Genomic DNA, 16,824 nt, shown 5'->3' with positions numbered 1-16,824 from the left:
TTAAGAGCCCATTTGTCCCCATCTGCATGTCTCACATAATGATAATAATAATAAAAAAGATTTGAATGACAACAAATGTGTCTTATTTAGCTTTAAACACAAATATTAACAAGAAACCAAAAGTGTTAGTAGATCTAAACGATCATTTAAAGGTTATAGATTCTGGTAACTTTGAATAAACAGTAGACATTTTTAGTACCGTTTAATCATTTATAGGTTTTATTTCAATCTAAAATAAGAGCAGAAGTTTCGCATTCAAGACTCCACACAGTGGCGACATAAAATTTCTCATGTTTCTGCTTTTGATTACATTAAGAAAAATATAATCTGAGACTACAGTATGCGTGTAATGCTGATAAAGAGGGGTTACCACACACCATCCCCTGTTTATAGACAGTCCTCGCTGTTCTGTACATTACAATTTTATACTGGTGAGGAACCCTTCCAACGTCAGTGCATTTTTACAAGTGACCTCATAGGTCCGAGGCGCGTCGGGACTCGGTCGGAGGAGGATGTTGGAGACGGATGGTCTGTGAGGGTGACGGTCCCACAAGCCATGAACAGTACTTGGTGGAGAGCGGCGATGCTCACCACATGTGGGTCTCTCTGATCTCTGCGATCACCTGGCTGGCTTTCTGCAAAGCCTGGACACACAGGGACACGACAACAGAGGAGCGTTAGACAGCCCTAATATCACGCACACACATGTGCGTGAAACATAGCGTTTTTACATAAAACAGTTAAAACCAAGTGTTTTTTTTTTTTTTTGGATTGGGATAGGGAAATATGTAAAACTAATATTAAAGTATAATATTGTTAAAAACGAATTTATATTTTCAAAAGTGATGCATCAATAAAGTCATTAATTTGAAAGATTATGGTATAGAGTTCGGACTGGACGATGTGACTGAAAAACATGTCGATAATTCTTGATTTGTTTTTTGTTTTAAATATCTGAATTGTTGTTAAGCTGGTGGCAGGACCTTTCCTGATTTCTCTACAGTTTTCACTCCACGCCGTTTTTTTAAAATTATTTTTAAGCAGTTATGAGGCATAATGGAGGAACTTTGAAACGCTCCTGCGCTAGTTGCTCAACATGTTGTTGCTAGGTAACCAAAGAGCGAGTGAGTGAGCTGGTGCCACCAACCTTCTTTAGCTAGCCAGGAGAGGTTGAGTATCTCAAGCCTTTCCACTGCCGACATCCCCCAGAATGCTGTGCGGCTCTGGGTCGAAGTTCAGTGACATTGTTGAATATTCTAACGGACCCATTTTTACTAATATTGATCGCCTGTCTATTGTTATTGATTTATTCACCTGCCACATGTAGAGCTACTGAAAACTGAAAATTATGTCACAGAAATATGCAATTTCATAAAAACATAATAACATGAAGTGCAAGGGATGAACTTTCAGGAATGACTGCATCACTGTGGTGCAACCTGGCCACATGAAACCTGTGGCTTAAATCAACATCTTCTAAAGCCTGTTGAGGCGCTCGGATTTTCTTAAATCACCTGTATTGACTTTTGACTCCATGAAACCAAGTGCAGCAACCAGCAGATGACAAAACATCAAAATCTTCACGACGGGTAGCTTCACTTTTGAGCTCAGATGCTTGAGGTCTGACATTTACTTTCACCTAATAAGAAGCCTTCTAACCTTTAAGCAACAGCCCTTTTTACACTGACCTTTAAAACAGATATGAAGCTTCTCATCTAATTGACGCCGACTGTGGTTTTAGTACATTGTAGTGGCATGTAAAGAACGTGTCACCTTTAGCATGTCGGCGGCCTCGTTGCGCCTCTGAGCCATGTCCTCAGACTCTGTCAGCAGATCATTCAGCAGGGTGGTCTTGTATAACTGACCCACCAGTTCGCTCTGCAGGGAGTCCTTCACGTGGTTCACCAGGAAGTGCATCACAGCCTTTGGTACGCTGAGTTCAAACAATGATTTAGGTCAGGCAGTAAGCAGAAATCACAGTTTTTACCATTTATTTAATATGGCTAGCATATAAATAGAATAAAAATAAAAAACGCAAAAACATGTGTGTACCTGTCTTGGATATTTTTCCGAACAATAAGAAAGTATGACTTGATGAGTCTCTCAATGACCTCGCAGTCCCTCTGCTCACGAGCAGACAGCTTTCTGGATACTGGTACAGGCTGGTGACAAAAGGATGAAAATTAGCTTCTTGATGCTCTGACACTTATTCAAAAGGATTTACACAATAAGTAAACTAAAAATACACAGACTGTTATCTTTTTCACATTTCAGTGTCAGAAGTCAAAGGGAAAGAATCACTATATAACTTATGTATTTTTTTTTAATATATAATAAAGGATATTATTATTTTTTTTTTTACATCTTTTTAAACCTTTGTTGCTCATGTGTGGTAACAGAACAAATCTTTGTCAGAATAACAAACTTGTCTGCCGTCCAGTTGTTTTATCTCCCCGTTTACAATTCAAGTTAATACTCTATTTTGGTCTCAAAACACTTTGTACTACTTATCTACAAGGTCTCTTTGTCCTTTATTGAGCAGTCACAAAATAAGAAGACTGCCCCCTAGAGTGAGCAGCATGCAACAACAAATACATACAGCTTAATTTTATTTGCCAATAGATCCAAAAGTTACCAGTGTTTTGGATTTCATAAAGCTTTTTCTTTATAATAAAACCGGACCGGTATTACAGCAGATTTAGCCAATTTGTAGTTACTTCAGAATACATATTAACATCTGCAGCCATATTTCAATGCTACGGGAAAAAAAACAACTTTGAAAATCTGACCAATTAAAGCCAGTTCAGAGCACCTACCACATCCAGCAGGTTGACGGCGTGGCCCCTCTGCGGAGTGACGCCGGATAGAGGTTGGGGTGTCGTCCTGTCAGCCGGCAGACCCTCCTCTCCTTTCTTGAACATGCCTCTCCAGTTGCCTGTGCCTCCATCTCCCTGCTCATTAACAGAACCGCTCTGAAGGCTAGCGGCCGCTGCCTACGTTGAGAAGACAAATGATCGTTAAAAGGCTCAATAGCATGAGAGAGATGGAGGGTGAGGAAAAGAGGGTCAAATACATGACCGATCAAAATCAAACCATGTCAACTTTCAGCATGCTGTAAGTTCCCCTGACAACAAAGGAGTTCAATATACATACTTTCAAGAGGCACAAAAAAAAAAAAAAAGGCTGAAATAAATTAATGCAATAGTAAAGCCTTCACTATTTCAAAAATGTCCTTTGGTCAGTTTCATGCTCGTTTATGTTCCCATTATTGATCACATTTCAGCTCATATTAGATTCAAGAGGAAAGTTAAGGATGAAATGTTGTGATGCGATTGTTGCAGCATGCTCTCTGCGGACAAATTTAACATTTAAAGTGACCCGTTACCGTATTCACGAACCTATCGGCATCTTAGCAGACCACAACTTTAAAATTTGGTATTTGGCTTTTACATTGTGAATTGTTCTAATAAAGACACTAAAGTTTTATTATGACCAAATGTGAAAAAGCTTTGGGGGTGTGAAAATTTGTACAAGTCACCATAAATGTAAAGGGAGTTCTACAGTTGGAGCTGCTGGCGTGGAGGTGTCGGCCGCATTCCTCAACACCTGGATTCACCAATAAATCTTAGAAATGACTGCATCAGTTTGAGAGCAAACAAAAGCAGAGCTTTCAGTTTGCAGGAGAACAGATGCAAAGTAAGCAGACAGCAACAGAAAGCGACACACCTTGGCGGCCTCCCCTTCCAGGGCAACAGGCTCAGAGGGGGATACAGACTGCCCAACGGGGCTTTTAAAGGACTAAAAGCAAACCAGAGGAAGAACAGAGCGAATAGAAAAGAGGCTGAAGCTACAATGATCAGGAGCTACAGATATCAGACACAGATGCAATTTGAAATTGGCAAAATGAAGAACATTGAACAAATTTTAAGAAAACGTTCACACGCAGAGTGTACCTTATCTCTGGGAACGGAGGGAGGCAAGTCTCTCATTCTGCTGCGTCTCTGCTCCTAAAAAAAGTGGAATTATATTAGAAGCATTGCTCTAGTAGCACAGAGTGCTGCCAACATCATTAAATAATCCTACATGCAGAAGATTTGAAATCTAATTTTCGTACATCTAGATTGTTATTCATGAGGCCAATGGCATCTGCAAAGTCGGGGTGTTTGGTGTTGATGTAGGATAGCTCAATGGCAACCAGGTTATGAACCTGAAGAGAAATTAGAAAATAAAACTGATTAGACTTTGAAAACTTCAACAGAATGCTCACGGGCGATCAATAAGACTCTGACCATGTCGTTTGTGACTGGAAGTCTCCTTCTGAGGAGGGAGGTGACCACCTCCACGATGGCATCATGGAGTTTTGGAAATCTTAACAATTCCTGCAAAGGGGAAAGGAAGTCAGGAAGGTTAGCACGCATGTTTTATCGTTTGCACATTCCCAGCATGCCTCTGGATGTTCCTGAGGGCGTTTCTCGCCTGTGTGCTGTAGTTGCTGCAGTGCTGGATGATCCTCTGCATCTCCTCGTGAACCAGCTCGACACAACGCAGACTGGGCTCCTCCAGGCGTTTGATCTGCCGCTTCACCAGCAGCTCAAACGAAACCTCGGGCACGAACAAAGCGGGCCTCGGCCCCTGGCGAGAGAGATTCAAACCGTGACCCATTGTGAAGACCCCGCTTGAGATGAAGGTTGTGACAGAAAAATGCAGCAAAAAAACAAACAAACAAAAAAAAAAACCCAACCGTTGCATTCCTGATTGCAGTCAGCACGTCGATGGTGGTCAGGCCGCCCAGTGGATCCACAGACTCTAAAGTGCGACCAAACGTCTCGTGGAAAATATAACAGATTCTCGCGCCGCCACATCTGAAGAAATATTTTTAAAAAAATTACTTTGAAGATCTATTTAAAATTGAAGAATCGATTTGTGAATTTGGCAGAGTTAGAGACGCGACTCACAGCTCGGCCGTCTCGATGTACTTGGCCGTGCCCTCTATGGTGTTGCAGTACTCTGCAGCAAACTTGGTGATGAGCTGCAGCAAGGTGGCGCTCTTGTCCTCGACGGGCTCGCCATAGCTGTTCAGCAGAGACTGGTACTGCGCTGCCAGCACGTTGATCCTCGTCTTCAGCTCGGGAAGGCAGTCTCTGATGTGATGCATCAGCAGCCTATAGTGACAAAACACACCAGTTCAGCCAGTATAGCAAGCTGCAATCTGACCGACAAGGTATCAAAACTGTTAATAATTAAAATGTAGACGTTAAGCAGTGGAAAGATTACAAACACTCCTCATTGGTCATTTTATCCCGTGAAGCACGTGTGTAAAACTCCAGGAAGCATCGCAAATATTTCCAAATCCAGCCGGCCGTAGCTTTTTCAGATAAAACATTAAGTACGCTTAAATATTAGTTTATCAATCAAATCAGTGTAGTTTCTCCATCTACTGCCCAATTATATCAATCAGTCTGTCCAGTTTCTCGCAAATTATTGTGGAAATTTGTGCAAAAATCAACAAGTCTCCGCACTTTTTCGCATTAATATGTAATTGGGAGTTTATTGCAGATTTTTCTCAAAAACTCTTACTTGGACCAAACAACTGCCTCAGCCTTAATGTCAGATTATAGTCCGTGATCTATACAGCGAGTGATAAAAAGTTGCATATTTCCAAATTTGCGCATAAGTTGGAAATATGCACAAATATTTCCAAATTAGTACCACAAACACTTTTTTTTTTTTGCAATAAAAATCAATCACAAAACATTCATGAAATCCTTGAGGAACTGAAAAGATGTTCAATATTATTTTATCTCAAGAATTCATTGATATTTTAACAGTTTGTGAACAAGTTTTATCAATACATTCTATCACAACTGGCCCTTAAAGAGCATTCGTAATCTGGATTTGGCCCAAAACAAAAATGAGCTTGACACCTCTGCCTTAAAGGACTAATTGAATCACCCTTCTTGGATCGTTCTAATCAGTTCGGCTATTTTCGTCAATAATAATCCAGATTAGCTCAAATGTTTTAAAACACACTCAATTGAACAGAACACTGTTAACCATTGTGTGCATATGCAATTCATCGCTGGATTTTAAGTTGTATACCTGTTTAATGTTCTAGCCAGATATTTAGTTCCATTCCTGTTTGCGAGAGATGGATACTTCTTTTGTAGGAAGGCATATTCATCACGAATGGAATCCGCCACTAATTTCTTTTGATTGATGTCCAACTGACTCCTGGGGAAAAAGCACAAAAAACAGCGATCAGAATGTGTTGAGCTGTGAAATTAAGCTCCGTTTTCTACTATTATTGCTGGGAGCGGAGCTGCATACGAGCTCAGAGATGTTCCGGTAATACCTGTTAACTACTCCAATAATACCCAGTTTAACAGGGATGACTCTGCCCATCAGAACATCCATGGCATCTGTGCCGGCGTCCATAAGATCCAGCTTGGTCACCACAGCGAGGGTCCTCCTTCCTGAACATAAAAGACACACCCATGAAGTTCAAACACAGCAGGGAATTCACACCCGCATAACTCGGAGGGAAAATGAAAGACAACGCGACGCCAAAACAGACGGGGGACAGGAAAACAAAACAAAGATGGCATTTACCATCTGGGTCGACCTCTCGGGCCACCTTTAGAGCCTCTGACGTCGCCATGTCGGTGTTGGCAGCAGTCACAGCCAGGATTATGGAGTTAGGGTTGGAGATGTATTTTAGAATCAGCTCCCTGATCTGGATCTCTATGTCATTAGGTTGGTCCCCCACTGGTACCTATATAAAGGAGCAAATAAGAGTTTGAAACCAAAAGGCAGTGAAATGACCTAAGCTGACATGTTCCAGTTGATTACAAGTTATTTATTTGTATCTGATCAAACTTAAAATGGTATTAATTTTCTTATATTTTGACTATGTTCAATGAATCCTAGATTTGCAGGTTTCCAGTTTTCTATTGTTGTCTGTGCCTTTAAACAATAAATAAATCAATAAAATGGAAGCATACATGCAAAACACAACACAGCAGAATAATGAATGAAAAAATTATTACGTTTGCTGTGTTTATAGAGAAAATTTGTAAGGAAAAAAAAAAATCAAAATTGAGCAATAAATTTGTATAATTGCACAGGCGTAAGACTCAAATTAAACTGATATTGAAAAACTGATTAGGCAATAATCAACAGGTCATGAAAAGTTGTGTTGCTGCAGTAGACTAAATATTGTTGGAAGCCATAAGCAAAACATAGAAATGTACTAAACATAGGGATCACTTTTAAAATTTGTCTTGTAATTTAAGTCGTAAATATCTATTATGAATTTATCGATTTGAAGGATTTGGGGATTTTCTTTTAAAAACGTAAAAGTACATAATAAACAGAACTTTGGAATGTCTTATTTGACAGGACAGAGGATGAAGAACATCAAAAAAACTTTTATCATCCAGAAGAGAAAATGCTTTTGAAAAATTGGTGACAGAGCTTTCTGAGGTACATGGTTGTTGTAAAATATATATTTTCGCACATACAGAGGCTATCAGTCCTCGACGCAGCCGTTCAGGGATCAATACCAACCGTAGAACTTTTGCTGTTAGGTTAATGATACATTGGAGACGCTGGAAAAATCAGCGTCTCCAATGTATCATTAACCTTCCATTGTGATGCTTTCAGTTTAGCATTTTAAGGAAATGCATCTTTCATTCCTCCTCGCCAGACATTTTGTGGGTACAGCTAATGAAACTATAACTAAACAGGAGAGCGGCTTGTAAATGACCATGGCATCTATCAACCAGATACTTTAACGTGTAATTGTGGAAACTGAGACGGGAACCTTCGCGTGAGATTTCATTAAAACCTTTTCCACAATCATTTCTGCACCCAGGTCTATACCCGTTTTTGACAAATAAGACTAAATTGCTCAATTAAAAAGACAGCTAAAGGAATTTTACAATTTCCATACACTACATAAAAAAAATTACCCGTCTATGCTGGAGATTTTCAAAGCGAGACTGAAACTTATCTTACTTTTGTGATGCCAGGAAGGTCCACTAGCGTGAGGTTCACAACATGCGGAGAGAAGATTTTCAGGTGAATGGGTTCATCGCTAATACCCTGAAAGAAAAATGCCAAGATTAATCATTTTCAACGAAAATTTTCAAGCGATGTGGATTTTTTTTTTTTTTAATTCCTTTCTAAGCCTACCTTGTTGGTACCCGTAATTCTTTCCGTCTCTGCTTCAATCTCTTTCCTGATCTCCTCAAAGTCTGCGTAGATCTGAAAGTGAATGTTAGCCACAGGATGTAAGGACAGCAGAAACAGACGGCATCCATTCAAGAAGAATTTTTAAACAAATACGAAGGAAAGAAGCAAAAAATAAAAACACAATATGAAAAAAGAAAACCTCTGATATCTTTATTATTAGACTATGAGAACATTAAGAAGCACCTTTTATGGAACTTAACCATGAAGGACATTTACTGTCCAGCCAAATATATTTTTAGCAGTTAACAGGAGGCCACCGACTCTTATTGCAGGTTATAGATCTTGTGCTGCACTTGTAGAAGTAGCACAAATAAACTGATATAGCTTATCATTAAGTAGTATGGCATTCATAGAAAAAAGGGGTTATATTCTGATGCAATACTCTAATATTCAGACATTTATACACAGCAGGCTACTAACAGAAAGTTCAATAAAGAGGAAAGGAATGCAAGGAGGAACGTCGGTGAATTCTACCTTGTTTTTGGTGTGCAAGAATTTACCCCATTCCTCTCCCTCGATGCCTGCAGAGACACAAAGATAAGATCGGATATGGCCATGAAAACATGGCTGCCGCTATGGCAACAGTCCCCTTGTGAATGTCCTCTGGGAGGATTTTTCTCACGGCATAGACGGAATGGAAAAACTAAAACTAAACATGGACAGCTGTGAAGCTTACAACAACAAAAATAACTTGGATGTGTTTATACAATGACGGCAACAAAAAAAATTGCTGTCAAAGGGAGGAAAAAGAAACGGATGAGACACAGAAGCAGAATACAAAGAGCTAGATACATTTATTGGCACCTCTAAGAATTATTTTATTAGAAATGTAACTGAAGCGGTTTCTAATTTATACTTTATTTTATTTTAAGTTGATCAAGATAGTTTTATGTATTAATTCATACAATTCTGGAGCATAAATATGATGTTCACTTTTTTGTTACTCGCCCTTGTTACACTATAGCTGTGTAGGAGTAAAGGCAAAAAAAAAACCTCCCACTATGACAAATGGAGTTTATTGAACTAATGTGACATATATTTTAGTCATATGAGAATAAGTTGGAGCATTTAAGTAACAAACACTCCAGGTTATTCTGGGAGGAAACGATTTGGTATGGATGAGGATCTGTGGGTTGCTTTACTTCCAAAAGGTCCTGGTGGGAGCCTTGACAGAGAGCATGATATCATAAAACAGAAGGATATTTGTGATAATCTGGTACAATCTGCCAGGACACAAACACATTGTCACATTGCTGCTGAATAATGATCCAAAACATAAGGACAAATTAATACAGAAAAGGTTCACCAAAGATAGAAATCAACCTTCTTCTTCTACGGCATTCTCAGTCGCCAGAAAGCAACGCGACTGAAAACCTGTGTGTCACGCTGAAGAGAGCCTAACAAGGAAGCTGAGATCTGGAAGATCCCGCAGGATTGTGCAACGATCAAAGAGACCCTCCATCTGTATGTTCGAGGAAACGCAGAAGTGCAAACTTATTAGCAAAAGTACTTTTTTAAAGCCAATTATTTCTTGATATCGGATTGCTTTTTTTACCCATTGAATAAATGTATTTTAATGAAATTAAAAGGTGGAATTATTTGCAATAAATGTATTACTTTAAACAGCTACAAAAATAGGAGGGAGGATAAAGCAAAAAGGGCTGAGCAAGTGGGATGGGTTCACAGGTGGGGGTGTAATCTAGAAAATAGAAAAAGAGACCTTTGTAAAGGCGGCCATTTTTCTTGGATGCTGTGGTTGAAGAGAGACAGAAAGGTTAGGCTGGCTATCTGCAGCATCGGAGTGATAGTGAAGCAATGCAACACCACTCTGAGGCAAATTCCAGAGGATAAAAGTAGCTGTTCAAAAAGCTTTCAGACAGTTAACCAAAAAAAATCTAAGTCACCTACAGGAAGAGAAGCATACCAGTATTCTACATCTTAAGATATATTTAAATAAGGAGCACATAACTAATTGAAATCAATCAAGTTTTATCATAAAAAAAGAGGAAGAGGTGAAGGTTCTGTTACCATTCTCTTCATTGGTTTTCCTGCGATCATCTGCGTCAATGTGTACAAGCTGCAGGATGAGGGGCCGACGCGTCACGATGCCGGTTCCGCGTGGTAGGATGTCCCGGCCAACTAGGCTCTCTAAAACAGAGCTCTTCCCGCTGCTCTGTGGACAACAGCAGCAACATTATAAACACGGGTAAACAGCAGCCTCTAGACATGACTAATGGGACACACAAATCATTTCTTGGCAGGAAAAACCAGTCCCAACAGGCAAATAATTAAAAAAAGAGAACATATGTGACTGCTGGTTACACCTACAGTGGCATTTCATTCCATCTTTCAGGACACTTCTGCTGCAAAGAGGAGGTAGGGCTAAAAATGAACATACTATTCATGTAGAGATTCCTAAAATGAGTCATTACTTGAGGGTTGGACTAGTAAGTGATTCAAGACATTTAGCTGTAACCACAGAAGAAAAGCACTGCAGACAATAAGTGTGAGCATGAGGGTGGAGTTGCTCTAAAATGTTCCACTAGGTTTATGACAAAGTCCAGCAAAGATGAGAAGCGTCTCTTTCCTTGTTGGTTTCTTTAATTTTAGACCTTAAAAAGTAAAATACATCAAAGGTTTCCATAGAATGTCTCAAAATATATCTTAAATTGCATTGCTTCTACCATCATCTTTTTTTATATATATACATTTTATTAACTTGTTTTGGGAGGGGAAAATAAATGAGCTAGTTGCACTTATTCTCTGGGGACATCAGGAGTCATCAAGCAGAGACATAGCCACAGGTCCACTGTTATGGACGCATCAATAAATCAGACAGTTTTCCTTAAATTGGCTCTGATCAGAACGTCTGATACAAAAACATCTGACATTTTTCACATATTCCATTTTTACATCGACTCCAAGAACTCTGCATAAAAACACATCAGCATGCACATTGTTAAGTAGAGAAAAACCCCAGTGATAATGATACTTTGTTTATTTTCTCTTGGATTCAAAGCTTTAACCTTTATCAAAGGACAATTATCGCATGTTCTCCTTTAAGTATTACAGCCCTGATAAACTTCGGAACTAATCAAAATCTCAATCAGCGTGGCTGAAAAACTGAAAACATAATTAGCATCTTTACACCAAATCCCTATTTTTAAGGATTCCTTAAAAAATAATAATAGCAAAAATAATTATACTTCTAAAACCAGTCAACTGGCTTATTTAAGCAATTAAATTCAAAAAATTTTGCTATATTCTCATTGAGACACTTGTTTGCAAATATCTGTTATGAAGTGTACCTGTATACTGTAGTTGCTGAAGTAAGGCAGATAATCTGGTTGTAAAAACCCACATATCGAATATCAGGACAGAAAAAATACCAACTTGAGTTGGTAAAGTCACATTTAACTTCGAGTTATTATGGAAGTGAAATGAAAATTATCATTATATTACTTTTTTTATTATTAATGCGGGTCCTGAACCAACATTATAACGGTGACAAAAGTTGAGTTTAGCTTACTGAAACCCTGTCTTATTTACTTTGTGGAAGAGGAACAAATGAGATAATGGCCGTTCTGGTGATGTTCTTTAGAGAACATTGATTAGGCCAAGCAAACATTACAAACTCTTTCACATAGCCTTCTCTCCATGACAACCCAGGAGAGAAGGCAAACTGTCTGAGGCAGTTACATCCTATTAGCAACCAAGTGAAGATAAATCTCTTAGACAAAACCTGCCACTTTAAACCAATTAGGCTCTAATGTTTACACACGATAGCTACTACCACATTTTAAACTATAATAGCTTACTTGGATGATAAACAGGGCACTCTATGAGCTAAAATGCATTTGTTATTATTGCTTGACGTTCCCTATGAACTCTCAAATGAAACAAAAAGTATCATTAATGCGAACAGTGAATGAAAACAAACAGAGCTTGTACCTAGCTAAACTGGGACGGGAGTAAAACGGTAAAGGAACAGCAGTTTTAATGCTAATGACTGATAACGTAAATACACGTTCAAGCCAACTGTCAATAACAGTTCAGAATATGCAAAGGCAGCTAATGCTAACCTAGCTCCAGCGGTAATTATTCAATTAGACTTGAAACTAGTGTACCGTCAAGTGAGTTAGTTTATTGATACGGTGTTTGGCTGAAAATGAAAGGAAAGCATTTCCAGCCAAACAGCTGAAAATGTAACACCAAACAGCCACAACAATTAGTTTACGCAGGCTGGAAAACTTGCTAGCCTTTAAGCACAGAGACGTTTCTCACCTGGGTTCCAACAACAACTATCTGGGGCAGCTGTATGATATCCGCACCGACTGTGTTAAATACATCTTGCAGCTTATTAATGACAGGTATAAGGGCCTCCATTAGCGTCGATCCAGGAAACTGAGCTGTCCTCCAAATAACTTTTCTTCACGTGAAACCACACGGGGACAAAGTCATTCAATGCCCCCTTCGCTAAAGCTACTTTCGACTCTTGGATTTAGCCACAACTGCGCAAACAGTTCGACGGAACTGCATTGTGGGAGTTGCAGTTCAGGAAGTACCGTTCAACGTTCAGGGGATAAAGGAGGGGTTTGTTTGAAGCAAGCTAAACTACAACCGTTGATTTCGTCACATGTACCGCACCAATCAAAAAGCAGATCACCCCTCCGTCACCTCCTATCCCCACCCATTCACCAAACAACGGTCTCTATGCACCAAAAATATTTACCTAAATCTCTGGAAACGACACCATCCTGCCAGAGTGTGATTAAAAAAGTATATACAATATTTAAATTAATTCCATTCAACAAATTTAAGAGAAATATGCACATAGAACAATAGATTTAAAGTTGTAATTTCTGTGTAACTGTAATAACTGTGGCTTATGGAAAATTTTCATATCATGATGATCACCAAACTAATATCAGCTTCTCAATGAAACTTGTCAACAGGGTCAAGCATAAAGTGTATAGCTTGTTGATTTTGGACTTGATAAAAGACAATAACGGATCAACGTGAGCAGGTGACATGGCTCCCAGAATCCTCACTGACTGTGCTAACTTTAAATTAAGACCTGTTGATCTGTTGTCTTCTTCCAGACTCTTGGACCTTGATTTACAAATTAAATACAAAATTTACTCTAATCTGAACAGAAGAAGAGTTTTGGACTACTGGGTAAGTCTTCAGCTTAGCAGTTTAATATCCTGGCAAGGAAAGTCCCAGCTATAACATGTCTAACATGTCCTGTTGGTAGGAAGTGATGTTTGATTTAGTTTCCTCAGGAAGTGGAGTCTCTGTTGTACAATTTTCACAATCACAGGGAATGATTGACAATTACCAATAACAATATAATTCCTGCTGTCAGGATTGTGTATTTATGGTAAAATGTTCAAAATTCAAATCAATGTTTTTAAATTTAGTCACTCATCCCATCTGTGATTACAACTTAACTCTAAACCAATAGTTTTGTTCTTACAATTGATTTACAACATTTAAAGCGTCTTTAGATATTTTACAGTAACAAACCAACATATGAAAAACAGAAATTTATCAACACTGGACAAGGATTTATATTAAGAATTTACTTGGCCCTAACAGTTTTATTAGTGAGTATAGATGTTAAGGTTATACAGCTCATATTCAAGTGACTCAAAAAAACAAAACAAAAAAAAAAACAGAGCAGTTGGACATGCTTTCCAGGTTTTCAAAAACAGTTCTCCCGATTCAAACAAGCTCTCTGTGGTTCAGTCTGATAGGAAGATTAAAGTTAAAAGGAAATAAAGCTATCCTTTTAAAGAAGTGTTTTCAAGAACCGAGACAGGACGTCCCGCTGTCTACGAATTGAGCACTCATCTTTAGGGTGCATTGTTTTAATCTTAACAGTTCCACTGCCCCGCTTGATGTAAACTCTGACACACAAACATATCTATGATACTAGAGTTTTTTGTTTCACAGATAAATTACTTTGCACCTAGTGCACTGGGAAAAAAACCCCAAAAAAACATTGACCATAAACATTACAATAAAAACATTAAAACAAAATATTACTAGCACCATACAATGTAGGAGTGTTTCAAGAGGATGTGGAAAAAATGCTGAGACACAGGTTTAAATAACCAACATGTAGAGGAAGGTAGGTTATTGTGATTCCTGTTTTCCATTTGAAAAACTTCAGTTGTAATGGAAGACAAAGCGGATCCTAAACTAAAAATAAATGATGTGACACGTGAATTCTTGTCAAAACTCAAAGGTGCTTGCTTCACGGAAAAAAAAACAACAACTTTCTTTCAACTTACACAAACAGTAAGCAAAACTCACTACATTCATTCACAATAAAGCTCATTTGAATTTAGAGCAAAGCCATCTCTAAAGCGAGTGTTAGCTTGCAACCCACTTTCTGCTGAATGATCCTGACAACACCGCATTACCGATCTCGTTGAAGCAGGTTAGGTCATAAATGACTTTACGATGCGGTGCAGTCCGTGTAAGTGGTCACCATGTTTCCTCTGCGCTGGGTTACAGTTCTGCAGTGCTGCTTCGTTGTACCGTGAAACCTGCCTTCAGTCTGTTTGGCGTGTCTATCGAAAGTAAACATTCTGTCCACGTCGTCAAACATGTCGTCGAGGATCCCCGCCCCGAAGCCGCCCTGAAAGTGTCTCCTGCGTCGGCTGTGGGACTCCTTGTGGGATTTGGAGTGTTCTTCGAAGTGTCGCCTGTGGCGAGAATGTCTGTTCTGGCTGTAGATGTTGAAGTCCTTAAACATGTCGTCAAAGTTGAAGGTGAAGGGTTGGTGGGTGCCTGGTCTTTGCGTCTCCCCTCCTGTGTACACGTCGTCGCCGAACTGATCGTACTCTCTTCTTCTGCTCTCATCGGACAAAACTTCATAAGCTGCACCAAACAAAACGACAAATAATTCAGTCAACGAGGATGAGAAAGCAACAAAGGTTACAATTACAGGATTCTGTTATATCAACAGGAAGAAAAAAATAGTGCATCGGGCATATTTTATATCAACCCACAGAGATACTTCTCCATTTCTTTTAACAGTGCCTTGCAAAATGTATTCACACTCCTTGAACTTTTTCACATTATCATATTACAAACACAAATGCACATGATTGTGAAAAGAAACATAGTTTTCAAAGTTACTCTTTATAAACTGAAATGATTGGCAAGCATTTCGTGCTCAACTCCTGCTACCACCAATGTATGATCCAATTTTTCTCGAGACACATTTTATGCTGGACTAAACAACTAATCTCACCAAACATTGCAAACATGCAAACCCTGAATGCATGGAAGTTAAATAATTTGCTAACATTTGTTGCAGTCCAGGTGGGTCTTTACGATATGAATATTGCGTTGACAATAAAGTCACATTATATTGTGCAGCCCAACTATAAATCTACTAAGTTTGGAGAACGTGTCAACAGGATTGTTATTAGCTGAACACTTACTAAATCTGTAAAAAAAAAAAAAAAAAAAAGAACACAATTATTTACAGAAAGACATAAGACATTCCATTAAAGTCTAACTCATAAGCATATGGAAGAAAATGTTGAAAGGTTGAAAAGTTACTGTAAGAAACTGCAGCTTGACCTTCGATGATTTTAATATATACATATATATATTATATGTATAAATACATACATACATATCTGCCTATATGTCTGGCTTCACAAACTGCTTACCTTCAGCGATTTCTCTGAATCTTATTTCAGCATCTGGACTCTTGTTTTTATCGGGGTGAAATTTCATTGCAAGCCTGTGGAAAGCCTTCTTTATCTGGCGTTCTGTTGCACCTTTGGGCACTCCCAGTATATCATAGTAATCCTTCTTGGCGAGAATCAGCTCTGTTATCACGAGGACGCACACTGCAAACATCAGGACAGACTGTACAGCTGCCATGGCTACACTGTGTCCTGCATTCAAGAGAAAAAACTATGATATAATAACAACAATAGATATTTGCCATTTTGAACCTGATACCCAGGTTCAAAATGGGTATAATTTTGTGTATTTATTGTGGTTAATGAGAAACCACAATAAATACTGAGAAACGGACTAAGAAACTTTTTCGAAGTTGGTCCTAGTAAAAATAGGGTCAACGTAAAAAAACAATAACACCCCAAAATTATTTTCCTCTTAGTGATGTAATAGAGACTCTCCTAGCATAACCTGCTAACATTAGCTACTGTTCTCACGGACTCCTTCAGGTTAGGCTCACCTCACTCACCTTTCTGAAACCGAAGTGGCGTCCTCTTTCACAGAATCTTTAGATATCTAACCAAAACAAACCATAATGATGATGTAACGGTATTAATGAACACTACAGGCGGAGCGTTCAAAACCCGGTAATTTCCTTCTCTTCTTCGCTGGTTTTCTTTTCCTCACATCTTTTGCGACTCCTAGTGGTCATTGCTATCATTACTTCCAGTTCAACTGTTGAAAATATTATCTTTGCGTACAATCAAATTATTTAAAAAAGGGTGCACTACATTTTATGGGTAGAGGACGAAAAGGCACATCCTCTGAGATTAATCACCAAAACTACATTCCTTATACTGT

The 16,824-nt window shown here is 38.7% G+C and overlaps 2 protein-coding genes across 6 annotated transcripts; both read right to left on the bottom strand.

Moving 5' to 3' along the window:
* Nucleotides 1-196: 196 nt before the first annotated feature.
* dnm1l (dynamin 1-like) lies at nt 197-12,827 on the bottom strand. 4 transcript variants are annotated; one of them, XM_008410997.3, is made up of 20 exons: nt 12,538-12,827; nt 10,282-10,426; nt 9,974-10,003; nt 8,728-8,774; nt 8,194-8,265; nt 8,017-8,103; nt 6,610-6,772; nt 6,353-6,473; nt 6,100-6,231; nt 4,956-5,162; nt 4,742-4,862; nt 4,477-4,632; nt 4,290-4,379; nt 4,115-4,207; nt 3,954-4,007; nt 3,727-3,798; nt 2,817-2,993; nt 2,053-2,162; nt 1,774-1,933; nt 197-644 (listed from the first exon to the last, which is right to left on the bottom strand). In XM_008410997.3, the coding sequence occupies exons 1-20, from the start codon at nt 12,637-12,639 to the stop codon at nt 588-590; spliced, it is 2,196 nt and encodes a 731-aa protein (XP_008409219.1). In that variant the 5' UTR covers nt 12,640-12,827; the 3' UTR covers nt 197-587. The 4 variants fall into 4 exon arrangements, with proteins under 4 accessions (XP_008409219.1, XP_008409221.1, XP_008409220.1 ...); XM_008410999.3 differs by lacking the exon at nt 3,727-3,798 and having other exon boundaries at nt 12,538-12,826; XM_008410998.3 differs by lacking the exon at nt 9,974-10,003 and having other exon boundaries at nt 12,538-12,826.
* A 991-nt stretch (nt 12,828-13,818) lies between these two features.
* On the bottom strand, nt 13,819-16,770 carry dnajb9a (DnaJ heat shock protein family (Hsp40) member B9a). 2 transcript variants are annotated; one of them, XM_008411002.3, is made up of 3 exons: nt 16,484-16,770; nt 15,948-16,178; nt 13,819-15,144 (listed from the first exon to the last, which is right to left on the bottom strand). In XM_008411002.3, exons 2-3 carry the CDS (start codon nt 16,162-16,164, stop codon nt 14,720-14,722), a joined length of 642 nt encoding a protein of 213 aa, XP_008409224.1. In that variant the 5' UTR covers nt 16,165-16,178; nt 16,484-16,770; the 3' UTR covers nt 13,819-14,719. The 2 variants fall into 2 exon arrangements, with proteins under 2 accessions (XP_008409224.1, XP_008409223.1); XM_008411001.3 differs by having other exon boundaries at nt 16,493-16,766.
* Between the last annotated feature and the right edge of the window lie 54 nt (nt 16,771-16,824).

This window comes from Poecilia reticulata, chromosome 6 (assembly GCF_904066995.2).
Source record: "Poecilia reticulata chromosome 6, P_reticulata-male-v2, whole genome shotgun sequence".
Classification (NCBI taxonomy): Eukaryota; Metazoa; Chordata; class Actinopteri; order Cyprinodontiformes; family Poeciliidae; genus Poecilia; species Poecilia reticulata.
This window is presented reverse-complemented; position numbering and strand designations above follow the sequence as displayed.

Coding starts and splice junctions, on each gene's coding strand:
- dnm1l (XM_008410997.3), bottom strand. CDS start 12,639: ATGGAGGCCCTTATACCTGTCATTAATAAGCTGCAAGATGTATTTAAC. Junction 8,266..8,727: donor TCTTGCACACCAAAAACAAG/GTAGAATTCACC, acceptor ATTCACTTTCAG/ATCTACGCAGACTTTGAGGA. Junction 4,008..4,114: donor TCATGAATAACAATCTAGAT/GTACGAAAATTA, acceptor CACTTTTTTTAG/GAGCAGAGACGCAGCAGAAT.
- dnajb9a (XM_008411002.3), bottom strand. CDS start 16,164: ATGGCAGCTGTACAGTCTGTCCTGATGTTTGCAGTGTGCGTCCTCGTG. Junction 15,145..15,947: donor ATTCAGAGAAATCGCTGAAG/GTAAGCAGTTTG, acceptor TGTTTGGTGCAG/CTTATGAAGTTTTGTCCGAT.